General features: G+C 37.5%; 1 protein-coding gene across 3 annotated transcripts in view; it reads right to left on the bottom strand.

Annotated features, from left to right (window-relative positions):
• LOC122346991 (centrosomal protein of 95 kDa-like) overlaps positions 1-18,551 on the bottom strand; it is a 33,636-nt gene that overhangs the window by 4,872 nt on the left and 10,213 nt on the right. For all 3 annotated transcript variants that reach the window (XM_043241942.1, XM_043241943.1, XM_043241944.1), the window contains exons 6-14: positions 17,602-17,710; positions 13,618-13,711; positions 13,399-13,535; positions 13,266-13,310; positions 12,303-12,429; positions 9,156-9,325; positions 8,695-8,769; positions 8,452-8,604; positions 15-161 (exon numbers count right to left, since the gene is read on the bottom strand). In XM_043241942.1, coding sequence (XP_043097877.1) covers positions 15-161; positions 8,452-8,604; positions 8,695-8,769; positions 9,156-9,325; positions 12,303-12,429; positions 13,266-13,310; positions 13,399-13,535; positions 13,618-13,711; positions 17,602-17,710 — 1,057 coding nt within the window. The remainder of the gene's footprint in view (positions 1-14; positions 162-8,451; positions 8,605-8,694; positions 8,770-9,155; positions 9,326-12,302; positions 12,430-13,265; positions 13,311-13,398; positions 13,536-13,617; positions 13,712-17,601; positions 17,711-18,551) is intronic.

Here is an 18,551-nt window from a genome sequence, read left to right as displayed (position 1 = left end):
AATGCTGTTTTTACCTGGTCTCTGTAGTAGTTCTCCATGGCCTCAATCTCATCTTTGTATTTGCGGTAATTCTCCTGATGCAGTTCTTTAGTATATGCATGCTGCTCCCTCAAATGAGCTTTCTGCAGTTCCAATCCTCCTTTAAAAATCTGCTTGAGCTTCTGAATAAAGACACACAAAAAATGTGCATATGAGCAATATTTGCAGTACTTCTCAGATAGAATCACGTGGAATTGATGTTAATGGTGTTAAAATTCTGCAGCAAAGTGATGATGAAGATTTCAGATCATTATCTAGTCTTGTGTAAACTCCATATAGCTAAAACGTAAACTCTGCACCTTATTACAAGTATGGTAGAACCATCACTTCCACCACAAGAGTGCTTTCCAAGTAATCTTCCTGATTTATCTCAATCGCTAGCACATTCAATAACTGCAGAAAAACTTGAAGATGTAACAGAAACTAAGTTCTCTCTTTTTTTTCTAGATACAGTTGCTCCCTTACATTTAAGAAAGATAAAAGAAAACAACCTGACTCTGTGTTATGAGGACACTTGCATCCTAAATAGAGCAGCCCAGAACCTGGAGTGCAGCTGGAGGAAAAACAAAACTAGAAGTATTCTTTATAGCCTGGCAGGAAAGTCCCCTCATACAAAAAAGTGCCTTAGCATGGTTCAAATCATCAAATTATCTAACCTCTATCCGTTTGTAGCAGTAAATGAGGAGGTATCATATCCTTCACAAGTGAAATATGGAGTACCTCAAGAATCAGTAGAAGGTCCTTTACTTTTCATGTTACCTCTGGGAGATATCATCAGAAGACATGTTGACACACCAAATTGAAAAACTGACAGATTGCATAATCAATATGAGAAAATGAATAAAATGAATAAAACATAGGTGATAATTATTGGACCTAAAAACCCCATAGGTAATAAACTACAACACTGTACAGCACTTTGTCAGTTGGATACCTATGTGTGCTGTTTGATAGCAATCTTTCCTTTGAAAACAAAGTTTCCAGCATCTGTAAAACCACCTTAACGTGGTGGAGGGGTTTGAATGCCTGAATGACCTGTAGGATTATACCTTTTAATAATTATGATAATTATGAATTATCACTTGAATTAGCTCTTAATTCAAGTTTGGGGAATTGAATCTTAAAAGATTCACGTTAGTATGCAATTCCAATGTACCTTTAAATCACCTAATACGTCCAGCGTTTTAGGGCAATTTAAATGTATGTTACCAATATGAATTTACTCTGTGATCAGCAAAATAAATCAATTGGACTTCACTCATTTATCTGATTTTAGCTTTACCTCGAGCGGGTAGCAACAGATCTGGGCATGAGTTTAACTTTCCAGTCACATAACACACAAACGAGAATTCGTAATAATGAAACAAAATTTATTAAACAGTACCTACTAATTGGACAAGACTACACTGAGAAGACTAAACATACACACACACACACACACACACACACATTCATACACATTCATACACACATTCACGGGTTGGAAGGGAAAATGGATAATTGTCTGTCCAAAGTCTGTTAGCTAGTTCTGGGACCGCACTAAGAGCACCAACAAAGCAAAGTTAGGTTTTAGCTTTGCTTATATGTGTCTGCGCCGATTCAGTAAAGAGATGAAAAGGTAGTTTTACCACACGGCTTGTCTAGGGAAATCCCGGATTGGTCAGGCTCGTCCGTGGGATGACGCGGTCGGGCTTTCCCGGGCCATTCGAATGTAGTCTCTCTAGCTTGGTGGTTCGCTTTGGATGAACCGAGTTGGTTACAGAAGGTAAGTGAGTGTCCGTGGAGTGATGTAACGGAGCGGACCGGAGTCGAGGGTATCGGGTCGTTCTCGTCCAGAGTCTTCTAACTTCTCCAAGTTCCGAAGTTTCTCCGTTTCCTTGGCAATTCCTGCAGCGACCCGAATTCCCCTGCGACTCCTGGTGGTTCCGAAAACTTTTTTTTTTGACTCTCGACTCAGAAAGCTCTGTTCCTGCGTTTTGAGGTGCAAGTTTTGGGCCGTGCCCTGGGCAGTTGTCCAATCCCGAGGTCGAAGGGGCGTGTCCACACCTGCTTTCAACTCCGGTTTCGTGCATATTTTATCCCAGTTAGAACTGACATTCTGCACTTCTGTTCCTTATCAAAAGCTTATAAGTGGAATAAACTGTTGTGCATTGAACAAACACACATATTCATTCACCACGATATTGGAAACATCATAAGCTTCAATTTGATATCAAACATGCACTATCTAGCGCTTACGGAATGCTCTCTGTTAGAGAATTATTCCAAGAGTATATAGCGGTTCCTACATACATCCCAAAACATTTATTAAACAGTTATTTACAAATAAACCTATATTTGTTTGAAAGGAAGGCATTTAGATTGTTGTAATAAATAGTGCGTTTACACTGTAAATTCCCCACCCCCATTTAGTAGTTTTACGTGTGTCCTGGCAGTTTCTTTGTTGTAGCGAAAAGGAAAAGGCGCGCTTTTAAGGAATGTATGTTGGGACAGAGCCAACCTCCCTGTGGGGGTTGAAAGTGTAAGGTTGTCCTGAACACACGTTGATTCACGGCGGGAGTCTCATCACCTTTTGACTTGGTAGAACTGGTCCCAGGTCAGTGCACCGAACGGGTTATCGGGCTGTCGACCAGATGTTGCAGTTTCAATCATCCCAATCTTGACGTGGGTACTCTCGGATTGGCCGAGCTCACTGCAGCGACAGTCCCTTGAGAATGTTTGGTAGACTTTGCGGCGCTCTGAATCGCTCTGCGGACCATCTTGATTGCCTTTATGGTCCGGGGTGCGGAGGATGCGCGATTTTACGACCTGGTTTTAGAGCGATTTCCCCTTTTATGGTTCGTGTCTGTTCATCAAGGCCTCACAGACCCTAGGAGCTAGGTTGTCCGGGGCTATATGCTCCTGGTAGGGTCTCCCAAGGCAAACAGGTCCTAGGTGACAAGCCAGACAAAGAGCGGTCCACATCACCCCTTATGGAGAACAACATAAACGGAGTCGTGACGTCGCCCGGTATGGCGCAGCCGGGGCCCCGCCATGGAGCCAGGCCTGGGGCCGGGGCCAGCATGCGAGCGCCTGGTGGCCGGGTCTTGCCCCACGGGACCCGGCCGGGCTCAGCCCGAAACAGCGGCACCTGCAGGAAGGACCGTAAGGAGCCGGTGCCTTGTGGTTTGGGTGGCAGTCGAAGGCGGTTGTTGAGGTTGTTGAGAAGGGGGACCGGAGGGTGTGCTCCAACTATAGGGGGATCACACTCCTCAGCCTCCCTGGGAAAGTCTATGCCAGGGTACTGGAGAGGAGAATCCGTCCGATAGTTGAACCTCAGCTTCAAGAGGAACAATGCGGGTTTCGTCCTGGACGTGGAACACTGGACCAGCTCTATACCCTCTTCAGGATATATATATATGCAATTATGCATAAGTGAGCAGGTGCTCAGTCTTTTTAAGATGTTTCTGTGCAAGTATATGCATGGAAATGCAGTTCTGTGCCATTTCTGTAAACGTAAAAGCAGTTCTGTGAAGACCCAAAGCTAAAAGGTTCTTTAAGGAATTTAAGTCTGGTTACCCATGTGATGCTCAATATGTCCTTGACCATTAATCTTGGTTATGTGCCCCAAATTGAAAGTCTTCTTCCTGATTTGGTATAATCAATAAGTTTTCTTTTGTGTTGATCAGAACACCAATCAGGTTCTCCCCACTAAGTGATGCACCCACGGAGAAACCTTATGAAAGTGCTGTAGTAACTGGCGATTCTGTAGTACAAAATAGAATCGTACAGACATTGTTTTGTACAGACACCAGCCACCACAGTTCAGCGTTTACCAGGAGCCAGAGCACCTGACATCTTTGCAAATTTAAAAGTGTTGGCTAATGCTAAATGTAAATTCAGTAAGATTGCTTTTCAAATTGGGCAAAATGATGTTCATTGCCAGTCGGACATCACTGATAACGCACATACGGACCAGACGCACATACACACACACAGATCCTTTGCACAATCCTGTGCTTAAAATTGAACCGGTAATGAAGTGCTGGGTGTCCAGTCAGAGAACTGGCCTCAACCAAGCCTGGTATCTCCCAAGGTTTTTTCTTTCTTCATTCTGTCAATGATGGGTTTTTTTGTTCCTTGCCACTGTAGTGTTGATTTAATTACAGAGACTGTCTCTACATTAATACATTACTATCACTCTGCTCTCTTATTTCATACTGATCAGTGCTTTGATGCAATCAGTGTTGTTAAAAGCACCATAAAGTGATTGACTGATTGATGTAACCCACACATTAACCATCATGTGCTAATCACTGTTAAACCACACTGAATAACTTAATGTGAGGGTTAATCAAGTGATTGATGATTTTTCAGATCTATACAATTGCACATTTATGTAAACTTGGGATTTTACATTTTCATTCTCTTGAACTCATTCTTTTCTCAGTTTCTTCCGGTAACTCTGATGTGTGAATGCGTGTGTTTAATGTCTTAGTTAATGTGTCTTAGGTTTATCCCCTATCATCACTGAACAAGGAAAAACTATTCTACTCATCACAGAACACCTCACTTACACCACGCACAGAGTTTTAAGTTTGACTGCACCTAAATTTGCACTGCTTGAAGATAATAAAGACACCTACCAGGGTGGTGCTTCACTGCATTTTATGACTGTTCTCCTTTTTTTCCCCATAGTGGAGTGCTACATTGGTGGAGAATGTGGGCAGGAGACTCCAGACACAAGAATCCCATCAAGGCAGCCTCTTTCCCCAGTGTGGGCGATAGAATTCATCATTTCACTAAAGCATTGGTGCGTTAGCAGCAATTAATAGAATGACTTAGGTAGAATTAGGTAGCTGGGGAACTGGTGCGCCTTCATTCAGATTAGTGACAATGGCGTGGAGTGCAACATCTTACACAAACTCAGTTGTTAACGAACAAATTAATGCATGTATGACAGTTCAATCTACTTCCATCATGTTTTCATGTGTTCGTAACATTGCCAAATGTATTCTGGTTGTGATTTGTTAAGTAAGAAATGCATCGGTAAAACTTTTGTGAAAGTTTTCTAACTTTGTTTCTGGCAGGATGAGCAGGCCAAACACAGATCATCCAGGTTCTAAGCTTGGGCCTGCAAGTGTGAGACACTAACAGAGCATCCAGTACATGGGTACATGGGTCTCCAACTTTACGGCAGCAACAGATACAAGCACGTCCTGAGTCAAAGCTGATCAACCAAGTTCTGAGTCTCAAGCCCAGGGAGGCAGAAGACGTACAGAAATCAGCAGCAAGGTTAAAATTTACGGAGCAAATCTTAAAGGCACCTTTGCTTGCATGTTCCAGGCAATTACCTTCTGCACCGACTCCAGGGCCTTATCTGTGTGTTCCAGGTTTAAGGAACCTTTGGTGCTCCAGGAGATCAGCATCTCCTTATGTTCGGGGCTGTAAAAATGTATTCCTGCTCCTTTCCCCACCGCATTGTTACTAGCACAACCCATTGGATGAAGTCACTACCACCGGACTTTCAGGTATTTGTTAGATGCAAAATAAGGTTATTCACCTAATTTCTTTTTGTAAGTAGCAACATTTTATCCTTCCAGATAGCGTAGCTCTGACAAAGCAATCGTGCGTAAGATGTATAAAACGCAAGTAATTATGTTGGATGTTGCCATTAGTTGTTGATTACCTTTGTCTCTCTTTTGTTAATAAAATCTATTTTATTACACTTGTGTCTTCTTGTGTTAATGATCAAGAAAAGGTTCTACAAGTTAGAGCCCCCAGGTTGGCAAAAGTGAAGTTCACTACGACAGATAAGATATTAGGTGCTAAAACAAAAGAAAGGCATAAATAAAATTGAATTTTGGAAAGGCTAAGCAACTTAATGCTAGAATACAAACTGATGCAGAAACGTGTGCCTTGTTGCTAAGAGATGCGTGACATGAATACAAATGTGCTCTAAAATCGGCTGAAAATATGGAAAAATGTCTGATAACCTCTGACTGGATAGAAGTCTGGAGCTAAAAATATTAGTGTATCTGTGACTATCATACACTAACCAATTTTCTGTGTAATCTGTCAGCTTTAATCTGCAAACTGGCTCTCACTTTCATCAACAATCGTCAACTTGTTCAAACTTAAAATCTAAGGTAAATTGGGGCAAAAATCATGTAGTGTATAGGCGGCTATACCCTGAATGAAAACAAGCTATTTCAAAAGTGAATCCTGTATTTAGGTCCTGTTAGCAGCATGTAAAAAAAATTAAAAATAAACACTTTTCTTAAATATAGTATAGAAAGCGAGGAAATGGTGCTTCCATGTAAATCACGAAAAAGCTGTCACTCGATCACAATCTCACCATATTCCTTTATAATCAATTAAGCTCTCTAAACTAGGGATGTGAACAATTAATTAATGAATAATTAATTGACGATAAGAAATGCAAATTGATTAAAGCCAAGTTTAATTTTAGGGTACGTGTGACTCATTTGAAAAACACGGCTATAATATTATACAATAAATATTGAATATTATTGTTACCATCCAGCAAAACAGAACACAAAGCCCCTTATGGCTTGATTAAAATGGATTCACTCAAATTGGCATAAATGCAAAAGCATGGTCGGAATGTAACATTTGACGGCTAAGCAATTGTTTCTTTTATTAACGAAACTTTGTAGCTCACTAAATATTCACATTAAAAAGTTTCAGACGGGTAACATTGTGCTTTACTGTTACATCGCCGGAGATTTTGAAAACATATCACTGACCGTGTGTTACAGCTTCACATGCCATTTAAACCATTTAAAGAGGTGCGTTCAGCGGCAGGGGAGCCTGCAGGATTTCATCTAGGGGTACACATTTTATTGTGGCCAGCGACAGTGAGATGTTCGTAGCCAGTGTTTGAATAATTTAGCCTTCTCATTTCATCATGAACTGCGAAAAAAATTAATAAAATAAAAAGAGATGTGTACAAGTACATGCCAAAAAATTTGAATATTGAGGGAAAGTCAATAGAAAAAGTGAAACATGCTGAAAAAAAAAAAGTGTGTTAATGTACTGTTTTATGTTTTATCATTTTGCACTACAGCATCAAGGTGGTGTGGCATGGAGGTGATCAGTCTTTGACACAGATGAAATGTTATGGTAGCCCAAGATGCTTAATTTGCTTTAATCTGAAAACTGGACTTGGGGCAACAGACCAGTACTTTTTTTCCGTAGCCCAGCAAAGACGCTTCTGATGGCTTGATGCATGGAATTCTACAGATGTAGCCCATGTCATGCTGACGTCTGTATGTGGTGGTTCTTGATGCACTGATACCAGCTTCAGTCCACTCCTTATGAAGCTCCCCCAGATCCCTGTCATTTGTGCACCTTTTTCCGGCCACAATACTCCCTTCCTCTTAACACTCTGTCACTACACTGATTGATCGACTTTTGTAATTGCCTTTTGAGACTTTTCCTCCTTATGGAGGATGTCAATAAAGGTCTTCTTCACAACCGTCAAGTCAGCAGTCTACCCCATGATTGTGAAACCTACAAAGCCAAACAGAGACAATTTCAAGGCTGCTGACTTGACAGTTGCGCAGAAGACCTTCATTGACACCCTCCATAAGGAGGAAAAGTCTCAAATACTGGATTTGTATTTTTTTTATCTTTAATCCATAAATCATTCAAATTTAAACAAATAAAGGCTTGAAATATTATGTTTTGTGTGTAGTGAACTAATATAACATACACGTTTCACTTTTTGAAATAGATCATTGAAAGAAATGGACTTTCCCTAAATATTCAAACATTTTTTTACACATTTCTAAGCTCTGCAATTTTAAAACAATTGCTTACAAGCCATTGAAACAATTGCTGTAAAATGATTCTAAGATATTGTTTACAGAGCTATATGCGTGCACAATCTGTTTCCATCTAAAATATATGCATATAATTAACATAGTGAAGACTAATAAAAAACACTTTACACTGTAAATGAATTAATTATAGTGTTTTGTCATATTGCTTGCAATTATTTTCTTACCTTATTTCATCACTGACTGTTTATTTATCTTCACAGAGTATGAGTTTTTTTTCTTTTTAGGCTTGTATTAGTTTGATATTGACATAAATGACAAAAGCTATGAATTTTATGCTATCAAAATTTTTACTAGCGGATATCAAGAATAGACATTTGCACCAGTACCCACATGAGTTCTTATATAAAAAATAAGGGCTTTAACTAATAAGAACTGTACTCATTAAATTGGAATGGCATCCTACAGTGACATTTAACTAGTGAAAACACAATTACAGATATCAGGAAATATATTTTTTACTAGTTGAAATTGAATTCCTAATATCATGAATTTGCATTTAACTATTGGAATGGATATATAGAGTCACAACATTAATTAATTAATTAATTGAAAATTCAGCACTTACTTGGTCTTCTTGTGTCTTTGTTTGCATCAGTCTAGCACGTAGCTGAGCATGAAAGATGCTGTAATATTTTTTAGCACAAGCAACCTGTCGCCTCTGTTCTTTAAGCTTATTTTGAGCCAACTTCTGCTGTTGGATCCGCTGCCTGAACTCTCTCTGAAAAATATACAGACATAAGATTCTAAGTTGCTTTTAATTTTGTGTGATTTAGTCTATGTTTTCTGTGTATTATAAGTATGCCCTTACCAGGCGACGGTTGTGTTCTTTTTCTTTCTGGATTATCTGCACCAACATGCCATGTCTTTTACGAGCTTCTTCTAGCTAAAAATATAAACAAAGTGAACCCATTCAGTGCTGAAACACAAAGAACTTGTGCACACTGATCAGTATTGAGCCAACACGTAACAATTTGGTAAAAATAAATCTGTAACCTTTCTCCAGATTTATTGCTTATTATAACAACATATGACTATACAATATATATTACTTACTACAACAGCATGTCAATATATGTGTATCAGCAAATGTTAAGAGCTCTGGCAGATGGCAGCTCTTGACATTCTGACAATATGCTCATAATATTACGTAAATGTAATGTAAATGGTTTAATAAAAAGTTTACATTTAGCAGCATATGGACCATAAAAACAGTGTCTCTCTCTCGCTGTCTATGTGTGTGTGTGTGTGTGTGTGTGTGTGATGTCTCACTTGTTTTAGAAGTTTAGACTGAGTCTGTCTATTTTGGTTTTGGGTGGAGCTGAGCTGGTCAATCTGTCGGAGCTGTTGTTTCCATAAACTGGACACAGTATGAGGAGAGAGCTGCAATTGTGGTAGCTCCTCCAGCAGAATGGGAAGAAGATTGTAGTCTTTCACTCTCACTAGGTAAAATGTACAAGACATTTTTGAAGCAAATTGTTACATTTCATTATATATTAATTTCTTCATTATATTATACAACAAAGAAAAATCTGATTTATAGTCCCAATTAAGACAGCCCATCATTTTTTGTGAAATTATTTTGAACTGTTTCTGATTTGGAGGGATTTAATATAATTGGAGGTGATTTTAACTGTACCCTCGACCCAATATTGGACAGATCCACTCAAATAGCTACAACTCATATACAAACTAGGAAAATATTAATTAAAATATTCTTGTTATTCAAGCTCATATAAAACTCACTCACAAATTGATTATTTTATAATATCTGCAGACTTATTGTCTAATGTAAAAGATTGCTGGTACAGTAGTATAGTAATTAGTGACCATACAGCAGTATCTATGGAGATTCATTTAGGCAGATTCAAGCATTGTCCTAAATGGTGGCTACAAACTTATTTGTTACAGGACCCAGCATTTATTATATTTGTGGAGAGTTGTATTGTAACTAAATACAGATGAAACTACAGCAAGTATCAGATGGGAAGCACTTAAGGCTTACATAAGGGGAGAAATTATTAGCTATGCAAGTGCTAAAGCTAAACACCATAATTAAGAACTACAAATATTAGAAGATCATATTTGATTTTATATGATGATATACAGTGGCAAGAAAAAGTATGTGAACCTTTTGGAATTTCATGGTTTTCTGAATAAATTTGTCATAAAATTTTATCTGATCTTCATCTAATTCATTGGTATTGACAAACACAATGTGTCTAAAAGTAATAACACAAAAAGTCTGATCTTTCTTGTCTTTATTGAACACAATCATTCAACATTCAAAATGGCAGTGGAAAAAGTAAGTGAAACGTTAGAATTAATAACTGGTTGACCCCCCCTGGCAGCAATAACCTCAACCAAACGCTTCCTGTAGCTGTGGATCAGACCTGCACATCGCAGAGGAGGAATTTTAGGCCATTCTTCCTGGCAGAACTGCTTTAGCTCTGTCATATTCTTTGGACGTCTCATGTGTATGGCCCTCTTCAAGTCAATCCATAGCATCTCTATTGGGTTGAGGTCTGGGCTCTGACTTGGCCACTCCAAAAGGCAGATTTTGTTTTTCTGAAGCCATTCTGTTGTGGACTTGCTCCGGTGTTTTGGGTCGTTGTCCTGTTGCATCACCCACTTTCTACACAGTTTCAGCTGATGTACAGACATTCTCACATTATCCTGAAGAATTGTCTGATATACTTGGGAATTCCTCTTCCCCTCAATGATTGCAAGCTGGCCAGGCCCTGATGCAGCAAAGCAGGCCCAAATCATGATGCTTTCTCCACCATACTTTACAGATGGGATGATGTTTTCATGACGATATGCCATGCCCTTTCTACGCCAGATGTAGTGCTGTGTGTTTTTTCCAAATAGTTCAATCTTAGTTTCATCAGTCCACAAAACATTTTGCCAATACCGCTGTGGAGTGTCAATGTGCTCTTTTGTAAACTTAAGGCATGCAGCAATGTTCTTTTTAGTAAGCAGCGGTGTCCTGCCGTGGATACCCTGCTTGTTCAGTGTTTTATGTAATGTAGACTCATGAACAGATATGTTAGCAAGTTCCAATGATGCCTGCAAACCTTTGGCTGTCATTCGGGGTTGTTTCTTTACCTCATTGATGAGTGTTCGTTGTGCTCTTGGTGTCATTTTGACGGGGCGCCCACTTCTAGGTAGAGTAGCAACAGTCCCAAATTGTCTCCATTTGTAGATTGTTTGCCTAACTGTAGACTGGTGAATTTCTAAAGTCTTTGAAATAACTTTGTAACCCTTGCCAGCTTCATGTAAATCAACAATTCTTGATCGTAGGTCCTCTGAAAGCTCTTTTTGGCGAGGCATGGCTCACATAATCATGTTCTTCTTGTGCAGAGCAAACTCCAAAGGTTTGAGGGGTTTTTATCAGTCAAAGTAGCTGTAGTCCACACCTCCAAACTTATTATCTTAACAAGACTCCAGGTGTGTTCAATTAGCTGTTTTGAGGTCATTAACTCAAGGTTTCACTTACTTTTTCCACTGCCATTTTGAATGTTGAATGATTGTGTTCAATAAAGACAAGATCAGAATTTTTTTGTGTTATTACTTTTAGACACATTGTGTTTGTCAATACCAATGAATTAGATGAAGATCAGATAAAATTTTATGACAAATTTATTCAGAAAACCATGAAATTCCAAAAGGTTCACATACTTTTTCTTGCCACTGTATATATATTTTAATTCCTGTTGTATATATTAAAGACGTTTTATATATACACAATATGTATTTTATACATATACAGTCTACAGCTGGTTGATAAAGCATCTACTAAAGATAGCCATGATCCTGTCTGTCTATGAGAGGGCTAGCGCCTGTGTGAGGTAGGCACTATGGGTCCTTGTAAAGAGGAAGGACTACCACCTTTCAGCCAAAGGCTGTTTAAAATGAATTTAATGCTACTTTTCAGTCATGCCGGCAGCTGCTTGTGGTCCTAAAACAGCTTTAAGTGACAATATTCTGGTCTGCTCAACATAATTGCATAGACCAGTGAAACTGCTCCATAACTTGTAGTCTATCCTTTATTTATGAACTTCAAGCATGACATTATACAGCAGAAGTCCTAGATAGCCTGAGCTTGCGGTTCGATAGAAATATGAATTTCAATTTGTATTTAAAGAAAAATGTTTTGAAAAAATGTTCGTGCTTACAAATTGTTTAGTGTTAATGCACTAATAAATAGTGTTTTCACTGTATTTTGTATATTACTATTAGGTATTACTATATAATGTTTAATAGTTGTTACTTATGGCAATTCAACTGATCAGCTGGGAAACACTGATTGTCAAAATTCCCTATACATATAATAATAAGTTCCCCTGTCACGTGTCAGTTTGCAAAATATGCCAGTTTGTCTATGTGCGTGTGCTTTGCAACTGGTTGCTGTCTTACTGGAATATGTATCTCCTCTGGCTGTCTGTTGTAATTTAGTTCCAGAAGATCGAGAACAAGATGACTTGGTGTAGTATCGGTGAACAGAAGGAGCTTCTCTACACAAAGCTTGGTGGTATTCAATCTCCTACGCAGACACATAAAACAGTAATATCATAAAACAGTAGCGATAACTAGATTTGTAGAGGTATGTTTAAGGTTTTCAGCTTTAGTTTTGTTTAAATGAGCAAGTTGCTTTAAACGATAATGATACTCAGCAATATCAGTATAAAAAAAAAGAAGCTGAATCGTAATAGGAGGGGGAGGATAGAGAGATCTGACTGCCGTTCTTTCTGCCAAACAAGGCTCTCCATGCAAGACTTGTTGCAGTGTTGCTCATCGCCTCAGTCGGGAGGCTCATTCTCAATATTAAAGAATAGCAGAGTCCAAATACAAAAATAACAATAAAGGCACAAAGAAAGATATTGTTGGAATCATTTTTAAAACATTTTTTGGAAGTGCGGCAACATATAGTGCTGTTGTGCTTTGGGTGTCCATTGTTTGAATCCCAACTCAAGGACCTTTCCCGTTTTTTCTATCTCTCCCTCTTCCCTCCTGTCAATTCTGATCTGTGCTGTCTCCATAAAGGCTAAAAACAACAAAATTAACTCAATTTTTTTTTGTTCAGTTGATGAATAATATAAACATTAGCAGCCAATCAGAATCTGCACTGCTGTAAAGAGTTCAAGCATTTAAAGCAGAATTTAAAGCAGTAGACAAGTATAAGCTTGTTCTATTCATTGGTGTTAAATATATTCATAGCTTGTTGCATTTAAGGACAGCTGAAAAAAAGATGAAAAATTAAATTACCATCTTAAAGCAAATGCTTTCCATAGTACTGTATTTTGAAAAAAAACAATAGTACAAAAAAAAAAAAAAAAAAAAAAACTGCACCACAAATGAAAACAAGTCAAAAACAATTACTGTTTTCTGAGCACCGAGTCTCTCAGTGGTAATTTCTGCTTGCTCCTGCACAAAGAAAATAAAAACACAGTCAAGATGATCAGGCTATTAATGCTTAAGTGTATGCAGATGCATTTTGGTGTGTGGAATGTACCTGGCTGCTTCTGTGCTGTAGTTGGCTGTGACTGGTATTGTAGGAGTCTCTGGTCAGAGCATCTTGCTGAATAGAGTGCTGTACAGGTGAAAGGAAGGGAGGCAATGAGTTTTCATGAGCTCTGGAATGACATGAACCTGGATAGAAAACACAAGTCTGTTATTTGCATTGTGTACCGTCACTTGTTGGCAGTGGTGGGAGAGAATGTACTTGACATACTTATGACACAGTCCATGATGCTGTCGCTATGATGACACTCTTCCTTCCCTGGTTCACACGTCTGCCCAGTTTCACTTAGAGCACGCTTCAACATCTGTACCACAAAGACAAATTAACTAACATATTTTACACTATATATTTTATACTAGAGCCTGAAATCTATAAAAAGCTTTTGTAATGCAAAATTCAACATTTTTACATGAGAAAAAAAACTTGTTTTCTTTTACAGTAATAGACCGAGTTACAGTTTAAAAGAATTTTCTTTTATAGATAAATAATAGTTATATTATTAATCCAAATGATGCATTGCTTTTGGTTTCTGCATCTAGTTGACAAACATTTGTTGGTTCACTACGCTTGCATGTTCCTTTTGCTTGCAAATATTCCTTTAATCATACATCACATATATTATAATGTAGCAAAACTGTAGCAAAATCACAAACATAGAATAAATGTTTTTACTGCCTGCCAAATGTACTAAAGGTTTTATTTCCGAATTTGCGATTCAATAATAAAAGTCTAGTCTTGTCTGGCAATGCGATTCGCCTTGCAAGCGCTCTGTGTATCCGCCAGAAGGATGCAAGACTGAAGATTGTATTGATGTGTCCAGGTATAGCAGAGAGGCAAAACGGTCCTGTTTGGGATTTAAAGTGCAGGTCAGTAACATCTGTAAATAGACAATTGTAGTTTTGTCTCTTTGTTTACTTAGTTAAGCATTAAACTGCTAGCAAATGTTAGCAGTTGCAGTCAATTACTTAAAAAAAAAAAAAAAAAAAAACCTGCATCACTGTCTGGTATGGGAACTGAAGTGCTGCTGACCGCAATACTCTACAACAGACAGTGAACACTACCTCAGAGATAATTGGTGCCCTTCTCCCCTCCATCCTGGACATTTTCTTGCATGAAAGGCCTCCAGCATTGTGAAGGAACCCACCCATCCTTCCCACAACCTCTTCCAGCTCCTGCCATCATGCTCAACAGCTTTTTTCCCCAGGTTGTAAGAGGTCTTAACTCCAATCTCCTTATACCCTTCTCTGAAATCATGAACACCTTAGCCCCCCTCTCCCCCAACTCAATTTTGACAATTTTCCTATGTGCAATTGTGTACTCAGACCACCTGTAGTAAGGCACTCATCCCACTATATGCACACAAGACACGTTGTAGTAGGGAGTTTGTAAATAAAGTCTACAACAAGATAACATTGTCTACTTTAGCACTGCACTACAAAATGTTTACTGAGCATTGCTCTACAAAAATCATGTGCTGCTCCCCATTTTTCTCTATTTCATGCACAAATATGTCTTCTGCACAATCTTATGTACAGTATTTATGTAAATGTCTTGTACAGTCTCATTTGTGTATGTGTACTCAACTAGGTACAGTAATTATAGTATGTCAACTAGGTATAGTATTTATACTGTATGTTGGTTAACTGTTGTATAACTCTGTTTTGTTTTCTCTGTACTGTTGTATGTTACTTATGTTAACCAGTATGTAGCATCATGGTCCTGTGAAACACAACATCTCATTTCACTGTATGTCTACACATGTAGCAGAAATGACAATAAAAGTGACTTGACGTGAGGTTAAGATTTATATTAAATTCACCAGTTCATCCTGAATCTGGAGGTTTGTACTTGCATTACGTTTAGATTCCCTTTTTTTGTTGTCCTTGAAGAAAGTCCATGGCTAGAGAAGCCAAGTTGCATTCTGGTTGAAGTTTTGATGTAGTGCAGTCAGAGACTTGGAGACATGGCAGGCAAAACTTAACACAAACTCTCACGGAAAGAAAAGAACTAAAGAACTAAAAAAAATAAAAGTAACGAGAATAGATGGGTTTTCTTCTCATTGTGGCTCTGTAGCAGCAGACATGCAAGCTGGCGCATGCTGAAACGGCTCTCAAAAACAATGCAAAAAAAGCAATGAACAGCATGACTAAAAGCATAGCTGAAAAGCATACTAAGAGCCAAAGTGAATAAAAGCATGCTAAGAGCATAATTTGAGTTGTGTCTTAAGCTATTTTAACTCAGTTTTAGCCATATCCTAGAAAGGTGTTTTAACCAAAAGATATCCTTCTAGCTTGGGTGTGGCGATACTTCTCATGCCAAATCATATAAATTAATCAATAATTGTTATCTCATCAGCCATATGGTCTGATGATTTTCCTACTCTTGCAGAGAATAATTTTGGACAGGATTTCTATAACTAGAATGAGATACATATGATTAAGAATTGATTGGAAGAAATGTTTTAAGCAAGAAGATTAAAATTCACACATCAATGGCCTTGCAAACCATTCCAGTTATTAAAGATACATACGCAATGAGTGATTAGCACATGATTCTTAAATGTGCGGGTTATATATAATATGCAGTTATGCATATATGTGAATTAAGTTCTGTTTAGAGCCTGTATATACATGAAAAAGACAGTTCCTGTGCTAGTTTGCAAACATAACAGCAGTTCTATAAAGACCAGATGCTAAAAGGTCTCTTAAGGTATTTCAGTCTGGCTCTGAGTGGGGGGTGGCCCATCTCAAGAGTTTGTGATCCTGATTACTACCATGATGTGCTGTGTCTTTGACCCTTATTTGACAATCTCCTTCCAGAGTTGGTATTATCAATAAGTGTTCTCTGTGTTAATGTTGCAAGCTGTCCTGTGACAGAGTCTGTTGGATCTGCTAGTCCCTAAATTTACAAGATCCTGTTGTCATGGTCCTCTTTGTTCAATTTCGTCTCCTCATGTTTCAATGTTCCAATTGAATCTTAAAGTGTCTGATTCAGTCTGAGATCCTACATCATAGTTGAAGTATACTAAAAATAAAAGTGCTTCATTCATGATACCAGAAGAACCCTTTTTATCTACATGCTTCCATAAAAGAACCTTTCCACTTTAGAAATAGTTCTTTGTGACTAAGTAAGGTTCTTCAGATTATTAAAAAGATAATAAAAGATAGTTTGTTAAAGAATCTTTGACTGAATGGTTCTTTGTGGAACCAAAACTCTTATTTTTAATAGAGTGTAACCACAAATTAGCAATGGGTTTGCCACACTATGTTTCACCATGGTAATTGTAGTAAAACTATAGTTAAACAAATTGTTAATCAATCCAAAAAAGCAGCACATGGTTACCATACTTTTATCATAGTCATAATAATACCTTGTTTACTTTTACTTAGGACATGCAAAAATATGTTCAGTTTTAAGATTTTTCTGTAAAGATATATTCAAGACGTAGCTATCATTGTACTAATTTTGACATTTTGTCAAGATAAAACAATAACATATGGTTCTAATACAACTTTTTCTGAAATAAATTTGTATTATGTGCAAATTACAATGAGGTGATTGTTCTGCAACATGATGTATTGATGAAAAAGTGACAGGAACAAGAAAATTAATGAAACAAGCAAACAACTAAACTTTTTTCAAAATTTGTTGTGGAATTATGAGATGGCCTGGATGAGTGTGAGATTTCCCAGGCTAAAATTTGGTCTCAGTCCACCCCTTGATATGATTACTAAAGATTAGAAAAGATAAATTATTCTATGGGTGCTTCTGAGCTGATGTCAGGTTATATTAGAATGTGTTACACGTAGTTCATAAGTGTTTGTTTTATTATTCAAACAACACTAAACATATAAAATTACATTATATGTTATCCTCAAAGACTCAAAATTGTTTCTACATTTTAAATATTTGTATATTTAATAATGTCAAGCAACTTAAATAGTTTTATTCAATATTATTGGCAAATATAAATGTTCAATTAAAACAACAAAACAAATATTAAAATATTAAACTAAAATGTTCTATACCCATTACTTTCAGAATGACTCATCAATTTGCTGTTAGCACCCAACCATTAGAAGGATGGCATATTGTAGTTGTACCGTTGGTGTTTGAAAAAAAAAAAAAAAAAAAAAAAAAAAAACAAGATCAATAGAATATATAGAATATACATCCACAAATTGAGTTACTCACCAGGTCAAGTTCCTCCAAACGACGTGATAGTTTCTCCGACATCTTATGTAGTTCTTGCTCTGCCTCTCTATTCCTCTGCCAAGACAATGAACTTTCTCTATTGATAAGTCTGAGGGAAAGAGAAATAGGTCACAAAATACTAAAATCACCTTTGTAATATCTCAATTAAGTACACTAACTAAGTGACAGCAGTGAATGACAGTATTTAAGTTTAAAGGGTTACTAAACCCCAAAATAGATCTTGAGGTCTCCTCCGCATTACTGTGGTGCCATTTTGAAGACCATCCACTGAACGCAAACTGAGAAAGCTGTTCAGTCTTATTTTCCACCAAGTTCCTGTGTGCACCAGGGCCCATATTCACAAAACATCATATAAGTAGTCTTAAAAATAATGGGCGTGTCAATCCAAACTTTAGGACTTCTAAACTCTAACCTTGGTTAATGACTCAATAGTTTGTTTTACACTTGCATGTATTACTATCAGCCATAATTATTCTACTCTTAATTGAAAGGTTGTAAGTGTATATGCATATATATTTTTTTTTTTTTTTGAAAAGCATACATGTAAGAGATGTAACATGCTTTTTTTTATAAAATGGTTAGTTCCATTTCTGGATTTTGATTAGTCAGCAGCTGTGTTTTATTCAAATATGTCAGTAAAATTAAATGTTATTTTTTAAAATGAAGAATGAGTGACCCCTGCTGCCGTTATGTTGCATCTTTATTTTGAGACCACTCCCTTCCCAATCTAAAAAGATTCTCATGTGGATGAGTGTGCGAAGCTGTTTGAAAGCTTGCAGTTTCTAACATGTGGAGGGAAAATTACTCTATACATTTTGTCATGCTGAGAGTTGAGCAGATATATGTGTGACCACATATGTGGTGTTTAAAAAAATGATGCAGTGGATGATAAGCTACTCTCTACTATTCTGTTTTTATTTAAGCTGCAT

The sequence above is a fragment of the Puntigrus tetrazona genome, chromosome 6 (genome assembly GCF_018831695.1).
Source record: "Puntigrus tetrazona isolate hp1 chromosome 6, ASM1883169v1, whole genome shotgun sequence".
NCBI classification, from domain to species: domain Eukaryota; kingdom Metazoa; phylum Chordata; class Actinopteri; order Cypriniformes; family Cyprinidae; genus Puntigrus; species Puntigrus tetrazona.
This window is presented reverse-complemented; position numbering and strand designations above follow the sequence as displayed.